The 20601-nt window shown below is 44.1% G+C and overlaps 1 protein-coding gene across 3 annotated transcripts in view; it reads left to right on the top strand.

Moving 5' to 3' along the window:
• Positions 1-20601, top strand: part of MTMR2 (myotubularin related protein 2) — a 105999-nt gene that overhangs the window by 66196 nt on the left and 19202 nt on the right. For all 3 annotated transcript variants that reach the window (XM_029602380.1, XM_029602378.1, XM_029602377.1), the window contains 2 exons: positions 10436-10621; positions 13845-14051. In XM_029602380.1, the coding sequence (XP_029458240.1) occupies positions 10436-10621; positions 13845-14051 (393 nt within the window). The remainder of the gene's footprint in view (positions 1-10435; positions 10622-13844; positions 14052-20601) is intronic.

Below are 20601 nucleotides of genomic sequence, written 5' to 3'. Positions count from 1 at the left end.
ACCCTCCCTTACTTCACCTGAATGTAACGCACCTTGAGCTACCAATGAAAAGACAAGAGTTAAATACTAAATAAGAATAATGAAATTGGTAAGAAATCAATTATAAGCTAGTCCAGTGGAATCGCTGCAGATGGGGTAGAGCACAAGCTGAAATGCCATGGCAACACCTGTTTGTCACCTCCTAGGGTGCACTGGTATCAGGATCTGAAGGGATCCAGTCTGTGACCTGTGCAGAGCCCCCGGTTTCTTGCAGTTTTCAAGATTCTGTGGCAAGAGCTGGCAAATTCTGTGGCAAATTTGCATATTTTGCATAAAGTTTCTCACCTCTGACTATGCAAAATAGGCATTTTTTAAATTGAAAACAATTCATATTGTTTGCTTTTAAATATTTAAACTACCTTATTTTTTAGTCCATAAGACGCACCTGACCATAAGACGCACCTAGGGTTCAGAGGGGGGAAATTAAAAAAAAAAAAAAAAATGGTGTGCTAAACCGGCTCCGTTCCTGGGCATCTGTGCGCCTTATGGATCAAATTAGGAGTGTGCATACAAATTATTTTTTTTTTTGTCCCCGTTTCATTTTCGGGTCTGGGGAGGGCCATTTCGGTCCACTCCCCGGATCAGAAAACGTATTGTGCTCTTTCGTGGAAAAAAAAAACCCCCCAACCCTTCAAATTTAATTAACTACAACCCCCCACCCTCCTGATCCCCCCAAGACTTGCCAAAAGTCCCTGGTGGTCCAGCGGGGGTCCCGGGAGCGATCTCCTGCTCTTTGGCCATCAGTTGCCAGTATTCAAAATGGCGCCGGTGGCCCCTTTGCCCTTACTATGTAACAGGGGCTACCGGTGCCATTGGTCGGCCCCTGTCACATGGTAGGAGCAATGGACGGCCAGCGCGATCTTAAAAAATGGCGTGGGGTTGAATTAGCACAAGTTGAAACTTGACAGCAGTAGTGTTGGTCATCAAGGCTTCTATGAATTGAAATTAATGCCCTCTCTGCCAGCTGCGGGATACCAGCAGTTGCAAACTTCCAAAATGCATCCAAGTCTTTATATAAATGGTGTATGATTTGCCACATATGCAGATACAAGAACCTTTGTATAAAGATGACATTCTTCTAAAGGGGCATCACTCCCCCCAGGAATTGTATCACAATCTTCTTTGCTTTGACAAAGATTTAAGAGATCTTTGAGGGATCAAACATTCTGACTGCTTTCTTTGTCCAGTCCACCTTCATCTCCCCTTCCCCCTTCACTTCAGTGCAGGAGGGAGGATTGAAGGGGAAAAACAGAGGAAGGTTCCCTGCAGGCTGTTTGTGAAGGGAGGGTCTGTGGCAGGAGTAGAGAGAGCACTAAAACTGAAGGCAGGCAGACATCCTTCAGCTTTCCTTCAAAAGATTGACTTAACAGGTGTTGACTCTTTCAAGAATGTTGATTCTGTGGAAGATTTTATGTTTAAGTATGTGTTTATTGAAGATCTGAGTACAAACAACACAAAGCAAAAGATCATCTTGTCAGTAACTATCTGCCTATTTGAAAAAAAGAATGAGACATTCAATAGATTTCATGGCAGCTGTATGTTTGTCAGGTTACCATTCAAATAGTTTTGTTTTCAATTTTTTCTTAGTTAATCCCTCCCCCACCCCCCACCCCCACCCCAGTGGCTGTCGTTATGCACAATAATGATATCTTCACAACTCAACCTGGATGGCTTACTGTGGCCCAACCAGGCAAATTTGACATCAAGCTCTCCAACATGGGAAGTCCTATCCACTCATCTCCCCCCCCCCCCCCCAGAATTTTCAGGTCAGAGCTACTGTACCACGTGACTGTTGGACATAAATTATGTTGTTTATAGACTGTTTCAAAACTAAGCTCCTAGCTCTACTAGAAAGACTCTGAATATATTTATCCCAGACAGTCAGGAACTTCTTTTTATAGGTAAAGGACGCATGTGCAGATATAGATTCCATGAACATCATATTATGCAAGGCATTTCTCCATTGCCAAAATGATGGTGGATCCTTCTCTCTCCAATGTAGCAAAATAGAACACTTCCCCTATACCGGGGCCTTCAGTACCAAAAGTCTCTCTCCTTTCTGCACATTATTGGAAAGGCCCAGGCCAAATAAATCTAATTCCAGATCCAGAGGGATCCTACAGCCCAAAATGTTCCCCAAATAATTTAAAATCCTTTGTTCAAAATATTTTAATAATTGGACAAGTCCAAAATACATGGGTGAAGGATCCCTTCTCTTTTAAACATTTTGGACAATATTCAGAAAGTGCAATTCATGCCTTATAGGCCACCATCAGAGAAATATATGCTCTGTGAAGGAATTTAAATTATAATTCTCTGAGATATATATTCGAATACATAAGTACTGTGGCAGATTTTAAAGTACGTGGCAACATAAAGACTAACTGGTATCACCACTAGTCTAATTGTTAATCCTTAATTTGTTTGTAATCCTCTGTTAGACCTTGGCAAAAAGAGAAATATCAAATGTTTATAAATAAATAAGCTCATTAGGTAGTTTCTACCATGGATCATACAATCGGGGACCATTGTGGTGATTGGGCTAAGAAAGGGCTGAAACGCCGACTTGTGCATTCGTGCTCTTCAGTACTGTAAAGCTAAATAAGACTTCAGCGTGGACAAATATAGTAGATTTCCGGTCTGCTGAAACTCCAATCAGTTCCCAAGCTGTGCACTGAGCCTTTGTGCTCAAGCTGATGTCTATAGCTGCACCATTAATTACTGTGGAGGATTTTCTGTTTTTAACATTATTTAAATGATCATCTTCTATTTCACGTTGTTCTTTTATATACATAGCCCATGAAGCAGCCCACATTGTATGGGTGAAACTCGACCCAAGTCGGGCATTGGTTTTTACAGTTTATAATTAAAGCATTTCTTGAAACCGATCTAATTTTGTTTTGGTCACATTCCTGCTGCAATGGATCGGCTTCCGTATTGTTTTCTGGGGCGATGACCTGAAGGTAGTCCATCTTTTTAGGGAGGAGGAGCTAGATGCCTTACTTTCTCAGGCTTTTCAAGTACTTGGGGTTAAAATGCCCCAGGAGGACTCTGATTTGGAGGTGGCAGATCTGGTCCTGGACGCGATTCGGGGACCCCGATGGCCTTCCCATTTCACAAGTCCATTAGGAAGATGGTGGAAATAGAGTGGGGAACTCCCGAGTCTGGTTTAAAGGTGGGAAGGGCCATGGTAAAGCTTTATCCCTTGCCTAAACAGACATTGGAGCTTTTTGCCCTGCCTAAAGTCGATGCTGCAGTTTTGGCAGTTACAAAAAGAATGACTATCTTGGTGGTAGGTTCCACGGCGTTGAAAGATGTACAGAATCGTAAATTGGAAGTGCACCTCAAAAGGATTTTTGATATCTCAGCTCTTGGTTTGCATGCTGTTATTTGTACTAGCTTTATGTAGCGTGCATGTCTGCACTGGGGGCAACAGATGCAGGAAAACCTGCCGAAGTCGGGCGAGGAGACATACAGGGCCAAACGTGTTGAGGCAGCAGTCGCTTATGGTGCGGATGCTCTGTATGAATTGGTTCATATATTGTCTTGGAATATGGGATCAGCAGTTTCCGTCAGGAGGTTGCTATGGCTGTGTAATTGGTCAGTGGACGTTTCCTCCAAGTCGCAGTTAGGCTCACTACCTTGTAAGGATCGGCTCTTGTTTTGTGAGGACCTCAAGCAGTTGATGCAGTCTCTGTGGAACAATAAGGTTCTCAGGTTACCGGAGAATAAGCCTAAGAGCAAGAGATTTTTTCAGGTGCATTCCCATTTTTGGATCGATAGGACTTGTCCGGCAAGAGCTGCACCAGGTCCACAGTCAGTTTTCTCTTCGGTGACAGTCCTGGGGTCAGTCCTTTCGTGGTGCCCGCAGACCATTCCTTTCGCGGTGCCCGCAGACCATTCCAGGGGGTGGTGCATCCAGAGTTAAGTCCTTGCAATGATGCGAGGCTGGTCCACTCCGTCGTTCCTATTATAGGAGGTCGCCTGTCGCGGTTTTATGAGGTGTTAGCCAGGATTATTCAGGACCAGGGAGTTCTCAGTGTGGTAAAGAACGGCTATGCTTTAGAATTTGCTCGTCCTGTTCACGACTTGCTTCTAGTTTCCCTTTGCAATTCCTTAGACAAATAGGTAGTGGTTCAGGAGACACTGGATCGTCTGCGGCTGGGGGAAGTGATTTTGGTTCCCCGCAAGGAGGTTCGCATGGGAAGATATTCCATTTACTTCATAGTCCCAAAGAAAGAAGGCACTTTCTGGCTGATTCTCAATTTAAAAAAGGTAAACGCGGCACTCAACGTTGCGCGTTTCCAGATGGAAACCCTAAGGTCAGTGATTGTGGCAGTTTGCAAGGGAGAGTTTCTGGCGTCTCTGGATTTAACAGAAGCATACCTACACATTCCCATTCATTTTCTGCGCATCATGATTCTGGGACAACATTTTTAGTTTCAGACCCTTTCTTTTGGGTTGGCCATGGCACCATGCACTTTCACCAAAATGTGATGATGGTGGTGGTGGTGGCAGCAGCTTTGCGTTAGGAAGGGATTCTGGTGCTTCCTTATCTGGACAACTGGTTTATCAGGGAAAAGTCGGAGGTTCTTTGTCACCAGTCAGTTCAGAGGTTTATCGGTATTCTCAAGTCGCTTGGCTGGATGGTGAATTTGGGGAAGATTCATTTGCAACCATCACAGTCACTGGAGTATCTGGGAGCTCAATTCGACACTCTTGTCAGGCAAGGTGTTCCTTTCAGACGAGTGTGTTTGGAAGCTGCAAAGGCAGATTTGGCACTTGTTAGGGTTGACGATGCCCAAGGTCTGGGACTATTTGCAGGTTCTGGGTTCTATGGTTTCAACCCTGGATTTGGTGCCGAGGGCATTTGCTCATACAAGACCTTTGCAGAGGGCTCTTTTGGCACAGTGGAACCTGGTCTTGGAGGAGTTTCATCTTCCTTTGCCCCTCGAGGGAGTTGCTTGGGAGAGTCTATCCTGGTGGCTTCTAGGCCCCAATCTCCTTCGGGGGATAGACTTCAAAGTTCCGGATTGAGTAGTGCTTACTAATGATGCCAATCTCTCTGGTTGGGGAGCAGTTTGTCAGCAACAGTCAGCTCAGGGTTGCTGGTCCGTGAGGGAGTCTGCTTGGTCTATCAGTTGGTTAGAGGCCAGAGTGGTCCACTTAGCCTTACAGAAATTTCTGCCGTTAGTGAGAGGTTGTTCAGTGAGGGTTCTCTCGGACAATATGACAATGGTGGCTATCAATTGGCAGGGTGGAACCAAGAGTCGAGCAGTGGCCCAGAAATCTCAAGAGTTGATTCTTTGGGTGGAACAACACCTGGAGCAAATAGCGGCGTCCCACATCGCTGGGGTCGAAAGCGTTCAAGCAGATTACTTGGGTCGCACACTGTTAGATCTGGGCAAGTGGAGTTCGCAATGCAGTTCGTTCATGAGAATTGGGGCTCCCCCCACATGGACTTAATGGCGACTCATCTGAATGCCAAGGCATTTCGATTTTTCAGTCAGAGAAGAGAGTACGGGGCAGAGGTCGTTGATACGCTAGTACTGCCTTGGCTTTGGAAGGTTCTACTTTCTCTTTCCTCCCTGGCAGCTTGTGGGCAAGGTGTTGCATTGAATAGAAAAGCATCAGGGCAAAGTGGTCTTGGTGGCTCCAGAATGGCCACGACATCCGTGGTTCGTGGATCTGATCAACCTGGCCATGGATGGCCCGATTTGCTTCGATAACCTAGCGAGCCTTTTTAATCAGGGACCCATATTTTCAAACCAGGCTGCTCACTTTTGTCTAGCGGCTTGGCTTTTGAGAGGCAGAAATTGAGATGTAAGGGTTATCCTTAGGATGTCATTGCTACGTTGTTGCAGGCCAGGAGGAAGTCTATTAATCTTTCATACGGTATGGAAGGTTTTTGAGTCCTGATGTTCAGCTAATGGGGTTCGGCCTCTTAAGTCTTTAGTTCCTGATATTTTGGCTTTTCTTCAAGAAGGTCTGGCCAAAGGGTTGTCAATGAGCTCATTTAAAGCCCAGGTGGCAGCTCTGGGTTGTCTTCGTGGCAGAATAGAAGGCTCTACTATTTCTACTCATCCAGATGTGATTCAATTTCTTAGAGATATGAAGGATTTACGTCCACCGGCGCAAGGATTTTGTCCATCCTGGAATCTTAATCTTGTCCTCAGAGGTTTGTGTGGGCCCCCCTTTGAACCATTTAAATGGGCGATGTTTAAGGATTTGACTCTTAAGGTTTTCTTTCTGGTGGCCATATGTTTGGCTAGGAGATTATCTGAGTTGCAGGCTTTGTCTTGCTGTGATCCATTCCTTCATATTTCGAACTTGGGCGTGTCATTGAGGATGGTACCTTCTTTTTTTACCAAAAGTGGTATCGCTGTTTCATGTGAATCAGAGAGTGGAGCATCCAGTTTTTCCCAAGGTGGACACGTCCACTCCTCACGCGAGGAGATTTTAGATGTAAGGAGAGCATTGTTTTTTGTTTTTTTTTTATTTAGAACTTTTTTATACCGACTTTCCAGTAACAGAATTACTGATCAATTCGGTTTACATTTTGAACAATAACAGTGACAAGAAAATGTCTTACAAAGAACAGGTATAAATAACTTGGAAATAAATATATGGGGTTAATAACAAAGAGATATAATATACATTGCCTAAGTAGGCAGAGTTTTGGACTGCCAAGGAGTTGAAGTTGAATTGCATAATTCTTAAGAGAATTCTTTGTGTTGTTCTTAGGGTATTCATAGAGGGTTAAAAGAATTTTTTAGAGTTGTACTTGTCTGGTTCTTGTGTAGTTCTCTTGTAGGTTATTGAAAATAACTGAGGATCTTAAATAGATCTCTTTATAAATAGTTCTCTTTATAATTCGATTGGAAATGACCTAAAGGGGACCTTGGCAGAGATAATTCAGCAGACTGATGTTATGGAAAAGCTTGGTGGAAGAGCCAAGTCTTAAGTCTTTTTTTGAAAATAATGTGGCATTGCACTGATTTGAGTTCCGGCGGGAGCATATTCCAGAGTTTGGGACCAGCTGTGGAGAATGCTCTTTTGCTTAACGTTGATTTCATTGGTGGTATCTGGAGATTGTTTCTGTAGGCTTGTCTCACTGGTCTAGTAGAGGTGTGGAGTTGGAGAGGGATTTTGAGCTTCAGTGGGGCCAGGTTGTGTATTGCTTTGTGTATTGATGAAAGCACTTTGAAGAGTATTCTGAAATTGACGGGAAGCCAGTGTAGGCTTTTTAAGATGGGTGAGATGTGGTCTCTTTTTTTTGTCTTGGTTAGGATCCTTGCCGAGGCGTTTTGCAACATTTGTAATGGTTTTAATGCGTTTGCGGGGAGGCCTATTAGAAGAGAGTTGCAGTAATCTATTTTCGTGAGTATGATTGCTTGTAGAACCAATCGGAAATCCTGAAAATGGAGGAGTGGTCTAAGTCTTTTTAAGACTTGTAATTTGAAGAATCCGTCTTTTACTATATTATTGATGAGAGCTCTGTAATTCATTGTTGAGGTATCTCAAGGTAACTAATGACTTCAGGAAGTTGGATCACCTCTTTGTTCTGTGGAGCGGTTCAAATAGAGGTTTGGAAGCATCTAAGACTACTATTGCATGGTGGCTTAAGGAGGCTATTGGATCTACTTGCATTACTAGTGGTTGTCCAGTCCTGAAGGCTTGCGTGCTCGTTCTACACGTTCTCAGACGGCCTCGTGGGTGGAGGCTCAGCTAGTTTCTCCACAGGAGATTTGAAGAGCAGTGACTTGGATGTCGCTGCATACTTTTGCAAGGGAGTATCGTCTGGATGTGGGAGGTACCGGTTCCCCATCCTTTGGCGGAAGTGTTCTGTGAGCGGGACTCTTCAGGTCCTACCCTAAGGAGGAAGCTTTGGTACATCCCAGGAATCTGGACTGATCTGGGTATGTACAGGGAAAGGAAAATTGGTTCTTACCTGCTAATTTCGTTCCTGTGGTACCACAGATCAGTCCAGAACCCGCCCATTCTATTGAGAGGGAAAGTCGTTCCCTCATTCTGTTTTTAATAGCATTGGATACAGTATTGTTGAGGTAGATTTTCAAGTTTTTGAAAGTTTTTGTTTGGGTACAGATTAATACTGAGGAACTGCAGGTGGCACACATGATTAAGTAGCAGTGTCAGTAAAACTTTCTCTGTCTCCATCTGCTGGCAGGGAGGCATAACCCAGGAGTCTGGACTGATCTGTGGTACTACAGGAATGCAAATTAATAGGTAAGAATCAATTTTCCTTTCCAGGGCCCCCCATGTCTTTCTGCACCCCGGCTCTTGCATTCCTACCCTCCAGGTATCTTCCATTCTGGTTTGTCTTCAGCCCAGATCATAGTAGCATCCTGCCGTGATCTGAGCCCGCTGTTTCTGCCATAGCTAAGCATCAACAATGGAAGAATTTCCTTTCACCATAGCTGTTTAGTGACAGCAGAAGTGTGAGGCCTCGATCGAAATCTGGGGTGAAGACAAAATTGAATGAAAGGTACCTGGAGGATGAGAGGGTAAGTATTGGGGTGGGGGGGCCTGGTACTTAAAAATCTTTTCAAATTTTCACAGAGAGTGGGGGAGGAAGGACAGAGGCTGGACTGGTGCTGACATATTTTACTTTCTTCGGTGAGGGGGAGGGGACTGCAGGATCTGCCAAGGATTTAATCCTTGGGTGGGAGAGGGGAATGTGTTTGGCCCAGCAGGCCCACAAACTATTTTTTTTTCCTTAAGTCTTGTAAACGTAGCCAGATAACTTTAAAACCGTCGATATTCAAAAGAACATTTGGTTATGTTTAAAGTTATCCGGTTAAAGTTAGCAGGATATCTTTAATCAGGGATATTCAGTGGGACTTTCAACTCACTGTCGGGCCGATACAGTAAGGGGCGGTAGAAAGAGGTGCGTTAGTGCCCGGCGCACCCGCGTTTGCCGCACGCACAGTTCGGATCACCTCCCGCTCGATACTGTATTTAAATGGCATGCAAATGCAAGCCGCGTCCAACCCGTGTCCATGAAGCGCAATCCATTTTACTGTATAGGCGCTATACAGCGCCTATACAGTATCCTGGGTGTGCTGGTACCTGTCATTTCAAATGACATTTCAAATGACGTTTGAAATGACAGGTACCAAGAAGTGGATGGCTCTCCTACAGTCCCAAACCAACCCAATCCAAGCCCCAGCAGAGAGAGACGAAATTTAGCCGCCCAGTCCCAAACCAACCCAATCCACAGAAAAAAAATGCTTCTTGCACTTAGCCGCCCAGTCCCAAACCAACCCAATCCAAGCCCCAGCAGAGAGAGATGAAATTTCACAGTCCCAAACTTTCCCCCAGCCCCCGCTCACCTGCCCTGGCCGCGGCCACGCAAGCCCCCAGCAGCAACAGTAGAAGGGCGTCGAGAGAGAGTGGCGCTCAAGGCAGCAAAGGCGCATGCGCATACGCCGTGACCGGCTGGACGTCGGAGGTCATGGCGTGTGCATATGCGCCTTCGCTGGCGGGGCTGCTGAAGCTGCTCTCTCTCACCGCCCTTCTACTTCTACTGCTGCTGCTGGGGGCTTGCGTGGCCGCGGCCAGGGCAGGTGAGCGGGGGCTGGGGGAAAGTTTGGGACTGTGAAATTTTGTCTCTCTCTGCTTGGGATTGGATTGGGTTGGTTTGGTTTGGGACTGGGCGGCTAAGTGCGAGAAGCATTTTTTTTCTGTGGGTTGGTTTGGGACTGGGCGGCTTTTGGTGGTAGAATCAGATAATTACATTCTTGTGAATACAGACAGTGCAATGGAATGTATGGGATCATGCTGAGCCTTAAATACAAGGTTAAAGCTTTAAATTGAATATGCTAAGCAACCAGTGAACCACACTAACGCAAGGGTCAGGGTAGGCGGTAAATTAGTAGGTTAAAGACGCGGCAAGATAGCAGGTTAAAAAGGCGATAGTCGGGGCGCACTTTACTGTATGGGAGGGAATAGCTAATCGGATCGTTTACATACATAAACATGCCGCGGGCGGAAAGGGATACGCGTCGAGTTAAAGAAGTGGTAAGGATCGATAAAAACAGATAGTGAATCGCGGGTTAGACTTACGCGGCGAAATTGTGACTACACAGCGGGTTAGAAACAGGGTAACTGCGGCCGCGCTTTACTGTATCAGCCTGTGAATATCCAGACAAGTTATCCAGCTAACTTTAGCCGGATATCTTGTCCACTAAACGGCTTCTTGAATATGGACCTCATCATGTGTACGTTTTCTCGGCAAAACTACGCTCAACAAAGAGGTGGAATTGTGTGTGTTTAGTTTTGCCAGGGTAATTTTCAAAGTGAAAATGTGTGTACACAGAGTTTACACAGGATGAAAATTAACCCCTATATGTGTGTGTTTTTCTGTTTTTTCAAGGCTAAAGGAGGAGGTTATGAAAGTGAAGATGCTTATCAGAATGCAGAATTAGTTTTCCTGGACATCCACAACATTCACGTTATGAGAGAATCTCTGAGGAAACTAAAGGAGATTGTATACCCAAACATTCAAGAAACACATTGGTTGTCCAATTTGGAATCGACTCATTGGCTAGAACATATCAAGGTATACCTTAGGATGTGTTTTACTGTAATCAAGGTCCTCCATTTACTAGTTGTGACAACTGCTGCAGAACTTACTTACTGTCAGAGAATCACAGTGAAGTATCTGTTTACCCTGGATCTTTGCTTAAGCAATTTATGTTCTGTTTCTCCACCAAAACTGGCTGCTGCTGGAGTATTTCATAGTTGCTGCCACTTTGTATGCACATATGTCTCATTCATATTCATTGTGGCTATCCTGAAAACTAGACTGATTTGCAGCCTTTGAGGACTAGACGTGGCCATCATAGCTTTAAGATGCTTCAGACCCAGTAATCCCAACTTTTTGTTTTTATTTTTATTTTACATTTTGAACCATAGCAGTGGCAATTTTGGGGAACTGAATATATAACCAACTAGAATTTACTACAGAAAAACATTCTAGATTTAATTTTACAGGTTTGAACCCTGCTGTTTTATGTGATTCCAAATTTGAAAGGTTAAATTGGTAGAAATAACTGTAGTTTTAATTAGGAAAGTAAGGTAATCGTCGGTTCAGTGTGCTGCGGCAGTCAAAAAAGCAAACAAAATGTTGGGAATTATTAGAAAGGGAATGGTGAATAAAACGGAAAATGTCATAATGCCTCTGTATCGCTCCATGGTGAGACTGCACCTTGAATACTGTGTTCAATTCTGGACGTCGCATCTCAAAAAAGATATAATTGCGATGGAGAAGGTACAGAGAAGGGCAACCAAAATGATAAAGGGAATGGAACAGCTCCCTATGAGGAAAAGACTAAAGAGGTTAGGACTTTTCAGCTTGGAGTAGAGACAGCTGAGGGGGGGATATGATAGAGGTGTTTAAAATCATGAGAGGTCTAGAACGGGTAGATGTGAATCGGTTATTTACTCTTTTGGATAGTAGAAAGACTAGGGGGCACTCCATGAAGTTAGCATGGGGCACATTTAAAACTAATCGGAGAAAGTTCTTTTTTACTCAACGCACAATTAAACTCTGGAATTTGTTGCCAGAGGATGTGGTTAGTGCAGTTAGTATAGCTGTGTTTAAAAAAGGATTGGATACGTTCTTGGAAGAGAAGTCCATTACCTGCTATTAATTAAGTTGACTTAGAAAATAGCCACTGCTATTACTAGCAGCGGTAACATGGAATAGACTTAGTTTTTGGGTACTTGCCAGGTTCTTATGGCCTGGATTGGCCACTGTTGGAAACAGGATGCTGGGCTTGATGGACCCTTGGTCTGACCCAGTATGTTGGTTTTTTTTCCTTTTCCTTTCCTTTCCTGCCAGAATGCTAGGGCTGAGGGAGGTAGGTGATTGGGACTGGAAAGAGTTGTGTGTATCAGTGAGACCTATTTACTAAAGTGCATTAAATATGCTGGTTGTTACCTGTTAGCACAGTGAATACTTTGTTAAAAGTAGTTTTACTGTGCTTGATAACATGCATACATTATAGGTGGCAACAGCACATCTGTGTTCCTTTGGCTGGTAATGCATTTTCTTACCAGCTCTGGTAATGCCAGCATTGTAGGTTACAAAAATAAATGCTTAAAACCAGCAGCTTATGAAAGATCTTTATTTATTTAGATTAAATATTGGAATAATCCAGGTGAGTGCAAGGCAATTCAGAAGCAGTCTCTGAGAGCATTGTTTACACAATAGACTAAATAGATTATCCTCTCCAATTTACACACCAAAGAACTAGTTTGTTTGCATAACATTTTTCTAATTGGGTGACATTAACACAATAACTTGTTATGAGCCCCCCCCAGCCAGGTCAACCTCTTCTCCTTGTAAATAACTCTATCTAATGTTATCCTCTCCTTTATTTCTCTTCTCCCAGTTCTATCCTCCTTGTTATTTGTAACTGCCTCCTTCTACACTACCAGGTTACTTAGTTGTTTATTGTGCACCCCTGTTTATATGTAAACCAGCATGATGTGATTGTATCATGAATGCCGTTATATAAAAATCTTAAATAAAATAAAAACGAAACAAGGCTGAATTTTCACATACTTTTTAATTTCTGTCCTACATTCTATGGGGCGGATTTTAAAACGAGCGCGAATAGCCTACTTTTGTTTGCGCTCCAGGCGCAAACAAAAGTACGCTGGATTTTAGTAGATACGCGCGGAGCCGCGCGTATCCGCTAAAATCCTGGATCGGCGCGCGCAAGGCTATCGATTTCGTATAGCCGGCGCGCGCAGAGCCGCGCAGTCTACCCCCGTTCCCTCCAAGGCCGCTCCGAAATCGGAGCGTCCTCGGAGGGAACTTTCCTTTGCCCTCCCCTCACCTTCCCCTCCCTTCCCCTACCTAACCCACCCGCCCGGCCCTGTCTAAACCCCCCCTTACCTTTGTCGGGGGATTTACGCCTCCCAGAGGGAGGCGTAAATCCCCACGCGTCAGCGGGCCTCCTGCGCGCCGGGACGCGACCTGGGGGCGGGTCCGGAGGGCGCGGCCACGCCCCCGGGCCGCCCAGGCCCATAGCCACGCCCCCGGAACGCTCCCGACACGCCCCGAAAACGCCGCGCGGTTCGGGCCCGCCCCCCAACACGCCCCCTCCGAAAACCCCGGGACTTACGCGAGTCCCGGGGCTCTGCGCGCGCCGGTAGGCCTATGTAAAATAGGCTTCCCGGCGCGCAGGGCCCTGCTCGCGTAAATCCGCCCGGTTTTGGGCGGATTTACGCGAGCAGGGCTCTGAAAATCCGCCCCTATCATTTCAGCATAGTTTGGCATGTCAGCAGCCTTGATAGTTTTACAAGTCTGATTAGTGAAATTTCACAGTGCAGTAATAATAGCTTCATTTTATAAAATACCTGCCTCTATGCATAAACTGAAGGTTATTACATGTACATGTTGCAGTTACAAACTTCTATAAAATAGGTGTATCCCTGCATTTTTAAAAAATGCATATTGAAACATTTGTGCATACTTTTGCAACGGAGATACACTTTTTTTTTTTTTTTTTCAAATTGTGTGGCTTCCTCTGCAATTTATAAAATACAAGTGTAACTGTAGGCACATCTTCTTAAGCTTGTGTATGTGCTGAGATGCACACTACTGAAAACTACCCTCATTCTATGAAGTAAATTTGTTTTCATGATCAAAATGTAAGTGTCTGCATAATTGTGTCTGACTGCATTGGGGAAGTTTCCTCTTTACCAATTACAAACATGTCGTGCATCTTTTTGATAGCAGAAGTGCTGCTTTGTTTTCTTTCCTTGTGCAGCTGATCCTCGCTGGAGCTCTCAGGATTGCAGACAAGGTAGAGTCGGGAAAGACATCTGTTGTCGTGCATTGTAGTGACGGCTGGGACCGCACTTCTCAGCTCACCTCACTGGCCATGCTAATGCTGGACGGCTTCTATCGGACCATCAGAGGATTTCAAGTGCTTGTTGAAAAGGAATGGCTTAGTTTTGGACATAGGTTTCAGCTTGTGAGTACACAGTATTTTGAATTGTTCAGACTGCACAATGTTTCCGTGAAAGGTCAATTCTCAAGTTTCTTTCTCAAAATATAAGCTGCTAACAATGTAAGAGAAAATGATAACATATAAACAGAATTAACAGTGGATTTCTGCAATATTCAGTCTCAGATGACGACTGGATAGACAAAAGTCTCTCTCAGTCCAAATTGCTAGGCCTGATTCCCACTCGAGGCCAGAATGTACCAGCTGTGTACAGGAGACTTTGTCACATGAAAAAAAAAAAAAAGGGAAAACAGTCATGCTGACAGATTCTGCTCTTCACTTTGTATAAATGCATCCTGTGCACATGCACTGCTTGTAAGTGTTTGAGTGGGACCTTATGTTTCTGATATGCACCTTTATGTTGTTGGAAATCAGGAAACTCTCATTAAACTGGAGTCCTGTAAAGAAGAAACCACCTGTTGGATTAGTGAAACCTCAGTCTGCAGAAAAATGAACTGATGTTGGCAATTATTCAATAATTTGTTTTAGTTTGATAGTCCAATGTCCAAAGCATTCTAAATTTCACTTATCGACTGCTTTACTACTGAAAACTAGCAGAATCATTTTAAAAATGCACAGTGTTTCAGCTGGTATTTAAAAGAAGTAAACTCATTTAATGCCCCTTTATTTGGCGGGGGATGGGGATTCTGATGGTTAGATCATTTCTCGGGAGCTATTTCTGTTTCAAGGGTTTTGAAGGTTGCACAGAATTAACAATGATCAGCATACCTCCTAGAGCAGGGGTGGGCAATTCCGGTCCTCGAGGGCTGCAAACCAGTCAGGTTTTCAGGATATCCTTAATGAATATGCATGAGAAAGACCTGCATACACACTGCCTCAGTTGTATGCAAATCTATTTCATGCATATTCATTAGGGGTATCCTGAAAAACCGACTGGTTTGCAGCCCTCGAGGACCGGACTTGCCCACCCCTGTCCTAGAGCAAACCAGCCTTATTTGTTCCTATTTAACTTTTGCTTAAATGGTCTGGAAAAGGGAATGGCAATATAACCATTTTTTGTTGATGATGACACTGAGCAGTTCAAGGATCCAGATCTCTTATAAACTGATCTGGATTGTCTGGTGGAATGGACAGTTGGAAGACAGATGAGATTCAATGTTGGCAGACATGCATGGTGGGGCAATTTGGCCACAAGAATGGACAGGCAGAATACTAATGGAATTGAAGCCTTGCTTTTTGTTGCCACCCAGCAAAACTGCTTTGGAATTATAGTGGAAACAAACTTGGCCGGGGCATTCAAGGCTAGAGATCAGCCACTAAGGCTTGATGAGCACTGGTATGTTATACTTGAACATGGCTTACCATTGGTAGGCAATATTTACAGTATGGTGTAGAGGCTGAACACGATAATGCAAGAAGGTCTAAGTACTAAATTTGGAAGAACTAGAAAAAATATATAGCGAGGCGACTAACATAATTAAAATCTTGGAGAAGTGGTCCTATGAAGAGAGATTAATGAATTAATTTCTTAGTAAAAAGACGACCGGGAAGAGACATATTTGTATAACATAATTACATTAAAGAGTCATATGTAGTATAATAAAACTGGAATATACTTCTGAAAGAAGTTGTCCTGTGCACAGTGAGTGTTTTTAAAAGTAGTTGGATGAACTCATGAATGGCCAACCTGAGCACCGAGTATGAAGATCTACTTAGAATTAGGTATTGCTCTAAAAGATGGTGTTTTGAGAATCTCAAAATAAAAAGCTCCTCTACTGTAGACAAAATTGGTTCATTCCCTTCTTCTAGACATTGAGGCTAGATCTACAAAAGAACCTCTTAAAAAAAAGTCACCATGTTCTCTCACTTGAGCCTAAGCTGCTGTTTTCAAATCATTTATAAGATACATCACATAGACGTATTTTTCAGTAAAGGTGCATCACAGGTATTTTTATTTATTTATTTGTTTTATTTAAAGCCACTTCTCCTGGCAGTAGATCATTCAAAGGGATGAAGAATGGGAGAAAAGTTTTGAAAATAGTTTACGGTATTAAATTACTTTCTGTGTCAGGATGATAGGATTACTCTTATCATGAATTTCTAAGCCAGGACAAAAAAACACCTGTGCATTTTTTGGACACATGGTAACAGAGACAAAAAGAGATTGAATTAGCACAAATTTGAAACATGCAAGCAGTTGAGTCACTCTTCTATGCTTCAGTCCTGGCTACTGACTATTCATGCATCTTTCATATACATTTATGATTTTATCATCTTAAGAAAAACAATCTCTTTCCACTTTAGATATTTTTCATAAGATTTTTGAATTATGAAAGTATATGAAAGATGCATAAATGGACAGTATCCAGGACTGAAGCCTTTGATGGCTGGTGCTGCTTCTCACAAGTTTCAAACTGGTGCTAATCCAACCTCCCTCTTTTTTTTTTTTTTTTTTTTTTTAAGAATTGAAGAAAGGTAAATGTTAAGAGGATCCTGTTCCTACAGAAATGTTTTTCCTCCAAATTTCTAGGAAATTCAAATATTATTTGACAGAATCTGAAAAAGAACTGCAGATCTGAGGAAATTTTATGGTAGGCTTCTTCAAATCCACTGTGGACTTTTCACAGTTCTACTTATGATTTTGCATCAAATGCAGCTTCAACAGATTTTGGATTTTTCACAGGCTTTTTTTTTTTTTTTTCTCTACCGCAGTATTTTTTTTTGGGTGGGGGATGGGTGGGCTGGAAGTTCTCTCATGCTTATTTGGTCTTTCAGTTCAGTTGGAACTTGAACTCTGATCTGGCAGCTACCTGGGAATTTCTTCTATTTTATATTCCCTCTCAACTCACCTAACCCAGTCTTCACAGTGACAGTCTTTGGCCAGGGAGCATTGAGGAGGAAGGGAAGAAAACCAGGAAAATTACTCAGAGCCATGCGGGCAAGTCGTCTGCTGTCAGAGATCTTCAGGCAGCAATAGGAGAGAGAATCAGTGGGGTCTATGTACCAGGGCTCCTTCCAGGATCATACAATCATGGGCTTTAAATCTGGCCACTGGATGTCAATATTGCACAATAAATAGAACACCCTCCTTGCTCCACATCATCCCCAGCCCCAGCTGTCCCCAGGACCCATGAATCAAATTCAGGTCCTCTGCATAGCAGTCCACAGCACTGCCATTGACCAGCCTGGCAAACCTTTTAAAGATGTACATCTCTAATCTATGTGTTTTATGCTTTGCAGTTGCAAAACAAGACTTACAATTAATATTTTGTTAACTGTACCCAAGGCAGTGATGGTTTTTAAATGCGTTCAGGACTTTTATATTTAAAAACTTTTATTTTCTTAAAAGTGCTAAACACTTTTACCTCTGCTGCAAAGCCTTCAATCCCTCACCCTCATCCCAATGAAGAGAATATGGTTATTCATAACTCTTCCGCTATATCTTCCTGCTTAATGTTCACTCTCCTTCTACTAAATGTTCAGTCTTTGTAAAAAAGAAAAAAAAAATTCATCTGGTTAATGACCTGCTAGAGGACTTCAATTCCACTATATTTTGCATCTCTGAAACATGGCTGAATTACAAAGATAATGTACTCTTAAATCAAATTCCCCATCCTAATTATGATTTATTTCATTTTCCTAGACCTAAACGAAAAGATGGTGGCTTATTAATAATTAGTGAAAAAAAGAACTTAAGCTAGTACCTTACAAAGTAGAGATTAACCTTCCCTTCAGGTTAAAATCTAAAATCTCCTCAACTAAACATAGGACTGTCTTTTGTCCCCAGATGTATTACAAAAAGACTGCTCTCCACTGATTGAATTATTCGTTAAGGTATTTCCATCACCCGATTCTATCTTAATTGTAGGCGACTTTAACCTCCATGTAGATAAAACACCGAGAACCTTAGCCTGTGAAATGTTTTTAGAGACAAAGCCTCAGGATGGTCCCAATTTGTTTCAAAAGCTACTCATCAAGCTGGTCATATTCTAGACCTAATATTTGCCAATACCCTTAATTGTCTAATCCAGCAGTTCTCAACCGGTGTGTTGCGGCACACTAGTGTGTCGCGAAGCATCAGCAGCTGTGTCGCGCACCTGCTGCTTTCCCCCACCCTTTTCACCTTAGTGAGCCGAACACTGCTGCCGTTCCTGCCCGGGCTATCAGCACATTCAAGTCCCGAGGGGAAAGGCAGCAGTGTTTTTTGGAAGCCGGCAACAGGAAAATGACCTTTTCTTTTTCCCGCCCCTGTGGCCCGGCAGAGGAAGTGATGTCTACTGGGCACGAGGGAAGAAGAAAAGGCCATGCCTGCATGCTGCTGCTGCAGAAGGAGCATGGCGCCGCTGGCCCCCCCCCCCCCCCCCCCCGACTCCAACCTCCCATTCTCTCACCAGCAAAACACCTGCAAGAAAATATAAAATTATAATAATCAAACTGCAAAAAAAAAAAAAAAAGGCTGGGGTGGGGAGAAAAGAATAAAATTACAATCTCAGCTGATTGCACTGTGCCGTGATCGATCGCAGCACAAGCAAACAGCTGAGTGCTGCCTTCTTAGCGCTGTGGGGCTGGGGAGGTCGCTCCTGCTGCAGCTTGCAGCCTGTCAGGACTCTGCTTTTAATAGCAGCATACCAGCTATCTTGTGCTGTAGCTGCTATGTGTGCTGTGGGTGGGGTGAGTGAGACAGAGTGTGAGTCAGCATGTGTGTAAGTGAATGAGAGAATATATGTGTAATTAAGAGAAATATGTGAAAGCAAGAGACTGCTCAGGAAAGTCACTAGTGGTGTGTGAGAAATAGATTGGTCAAGGACGTGACTGGTGTATGTGTGAGAGAGATTGGCCAGGGCCGTGACTGGTGTATGTATGACAGAGATTTGGTCAGGGACGTGACTGGTGTATGTGTGAGAGAGATTTGGTCAGGGACGTGACTGGTGTGTGTGTGAGAGAGATTTGGTCAGGGACGTGACTGGTGTGTGTGTGTGAGAGAGATTTGGTCAGGGACGTGACTGGGGTGTGTGTGTGTGTGTGAGAGAGAGAGAGATTGGTCAGGGACGTGACTGGTGTGTGTGTGAGAGAGATTGGTCAGGGACGTGACTGGTGTGTGTGTGTGTGAGAGAGATTGGTCAGGTACGTGACTGGTGTATGTGTGAGAGAGAGATTGGTCAGGGATGTGACTGTGTGTGTGTATGTGTGAGAGAGAGATTGGTCAGGGACGTGACTGGTGTGTATGTGTGAGAGAGAGATTGGTCAGGGACGTGACTGGTGTGTGTGTGTATGTGTGAGAGAGAGATTGGTCAGGGGCGTGACTGTGTGTGTGTATGTGTGAGAGAGAGATTGGTCAGAGACGTGACTGGTGTGTGTGAGAGAGAGAGATTGGTCAGGGACGTGACTGGTGTGTGTGAGAGAGAGAGAGAAAGAGACTGGTCAGGGATGTGACTGGTGTGTGTGTGTGTGTGAGAGAGAGAGAGAGAGAGATTGGTCAGGGACGTGACTGGTGTGTGTGTGTGTGTGTGAGAGAGAGAGAAAGAGACTGGTCAGGGACGTGACTGGTGTGTGTGTGAGAGAGAGAGAGAAAGAGATTGGTCAGGGACGTGACTGGTGTGTGTGAGAGAGATTGGTCAGGGATGTGACGTGTGTGTGTGTGTGAGAGAGAGAGATTGGTCAGGGATGTGAATGGTGTGTGTGAGAGAGAGAGAAAGAGATTGGTCAGGGACGTGACGTGTGTGTGTGTGTGTGTGTGAGAGAGAAAGAAAGAGATTGGTCAGGGATGTGACTGTGTGTGCAGTGTGTGAGAGAGAGATTGGTCAGGGGCGTGATTGTGTGTGTGTGAGAGAGAGATTGGTCAGGGGCGTGACTGTGTGTGTGTATGTGTGAGAGAGATTGTCAGGGATGTGACGTGTGTGTGAGAGAGAGAGAGAGATTGGTCAGGACGTGACTGGTCTGTGTGTGTGTGAGAGAGAGAGATTGGTCACGGATGTGACTGGTGTGTGTGTGTGAGAGAGAGAGAGAGATTGGTCAGGGACGTGACTGGTGTGTGTGAGAGAGAGATTGGTCAGGGGCGTGACTGTGTGTGTGTATGTGTGAGAAAGAGATTGGTCAGGGACGTGACTGGTGTGTGTGTGTGTATGTGTGAGAGAGAGATTGGTCAGGGACGTGACGTGTGTGTGAGAGAGAAAGAGATTGGTCAGGGACGTAACTGGTGTGTGTTTGTGAGAGAGAGAGAGATTGGTCAGGGACGTGACTGGTGTGTGTGTGTGTGTGAGAGAGAAAGAGATTGGTCAGGGACGTGACTGGTGTGTGTGTGTGTGTGAGAGAGAGAAAGAGATTGGTCAGGGACGTGACTGGTGTGTGTGAGAGAGAGAGAAAGAGACTGGTCAGGGACGTGACTGGTGTGTGTGTGTGTGAGAGAGAGAAAGAGACTGGTCAGGGACGTGACTGGTGTGTGTGAGAGAGAAAGAGATTGGTCAGGGACGTGACTTGTGTGTGTGAGAGAGAGATTGGTCAGGGACGTGACTGGTGTGTGTGTGTGTGTGTGTGAGAGAGAGAAAGAGATTGGTCA

This window comes from Rhinatrema bivittatum, chromosome 5 (assembly GCF_901001135.1).
Source record: "Rhinatrema bivittatum chromosome 5, aRhiBiv1.1, whole genome shotgun sequence".
Lineage (NCBI taxonomy): Eukaryota > Metazoa > Chordata > Amphibia > Gymnophiona > Rhinatrematidae > Rhinatrema > Rhinatrema bivittatum.
This window is presented reverse-complemented; position numbering and strand designations above follow the sequence as displayed.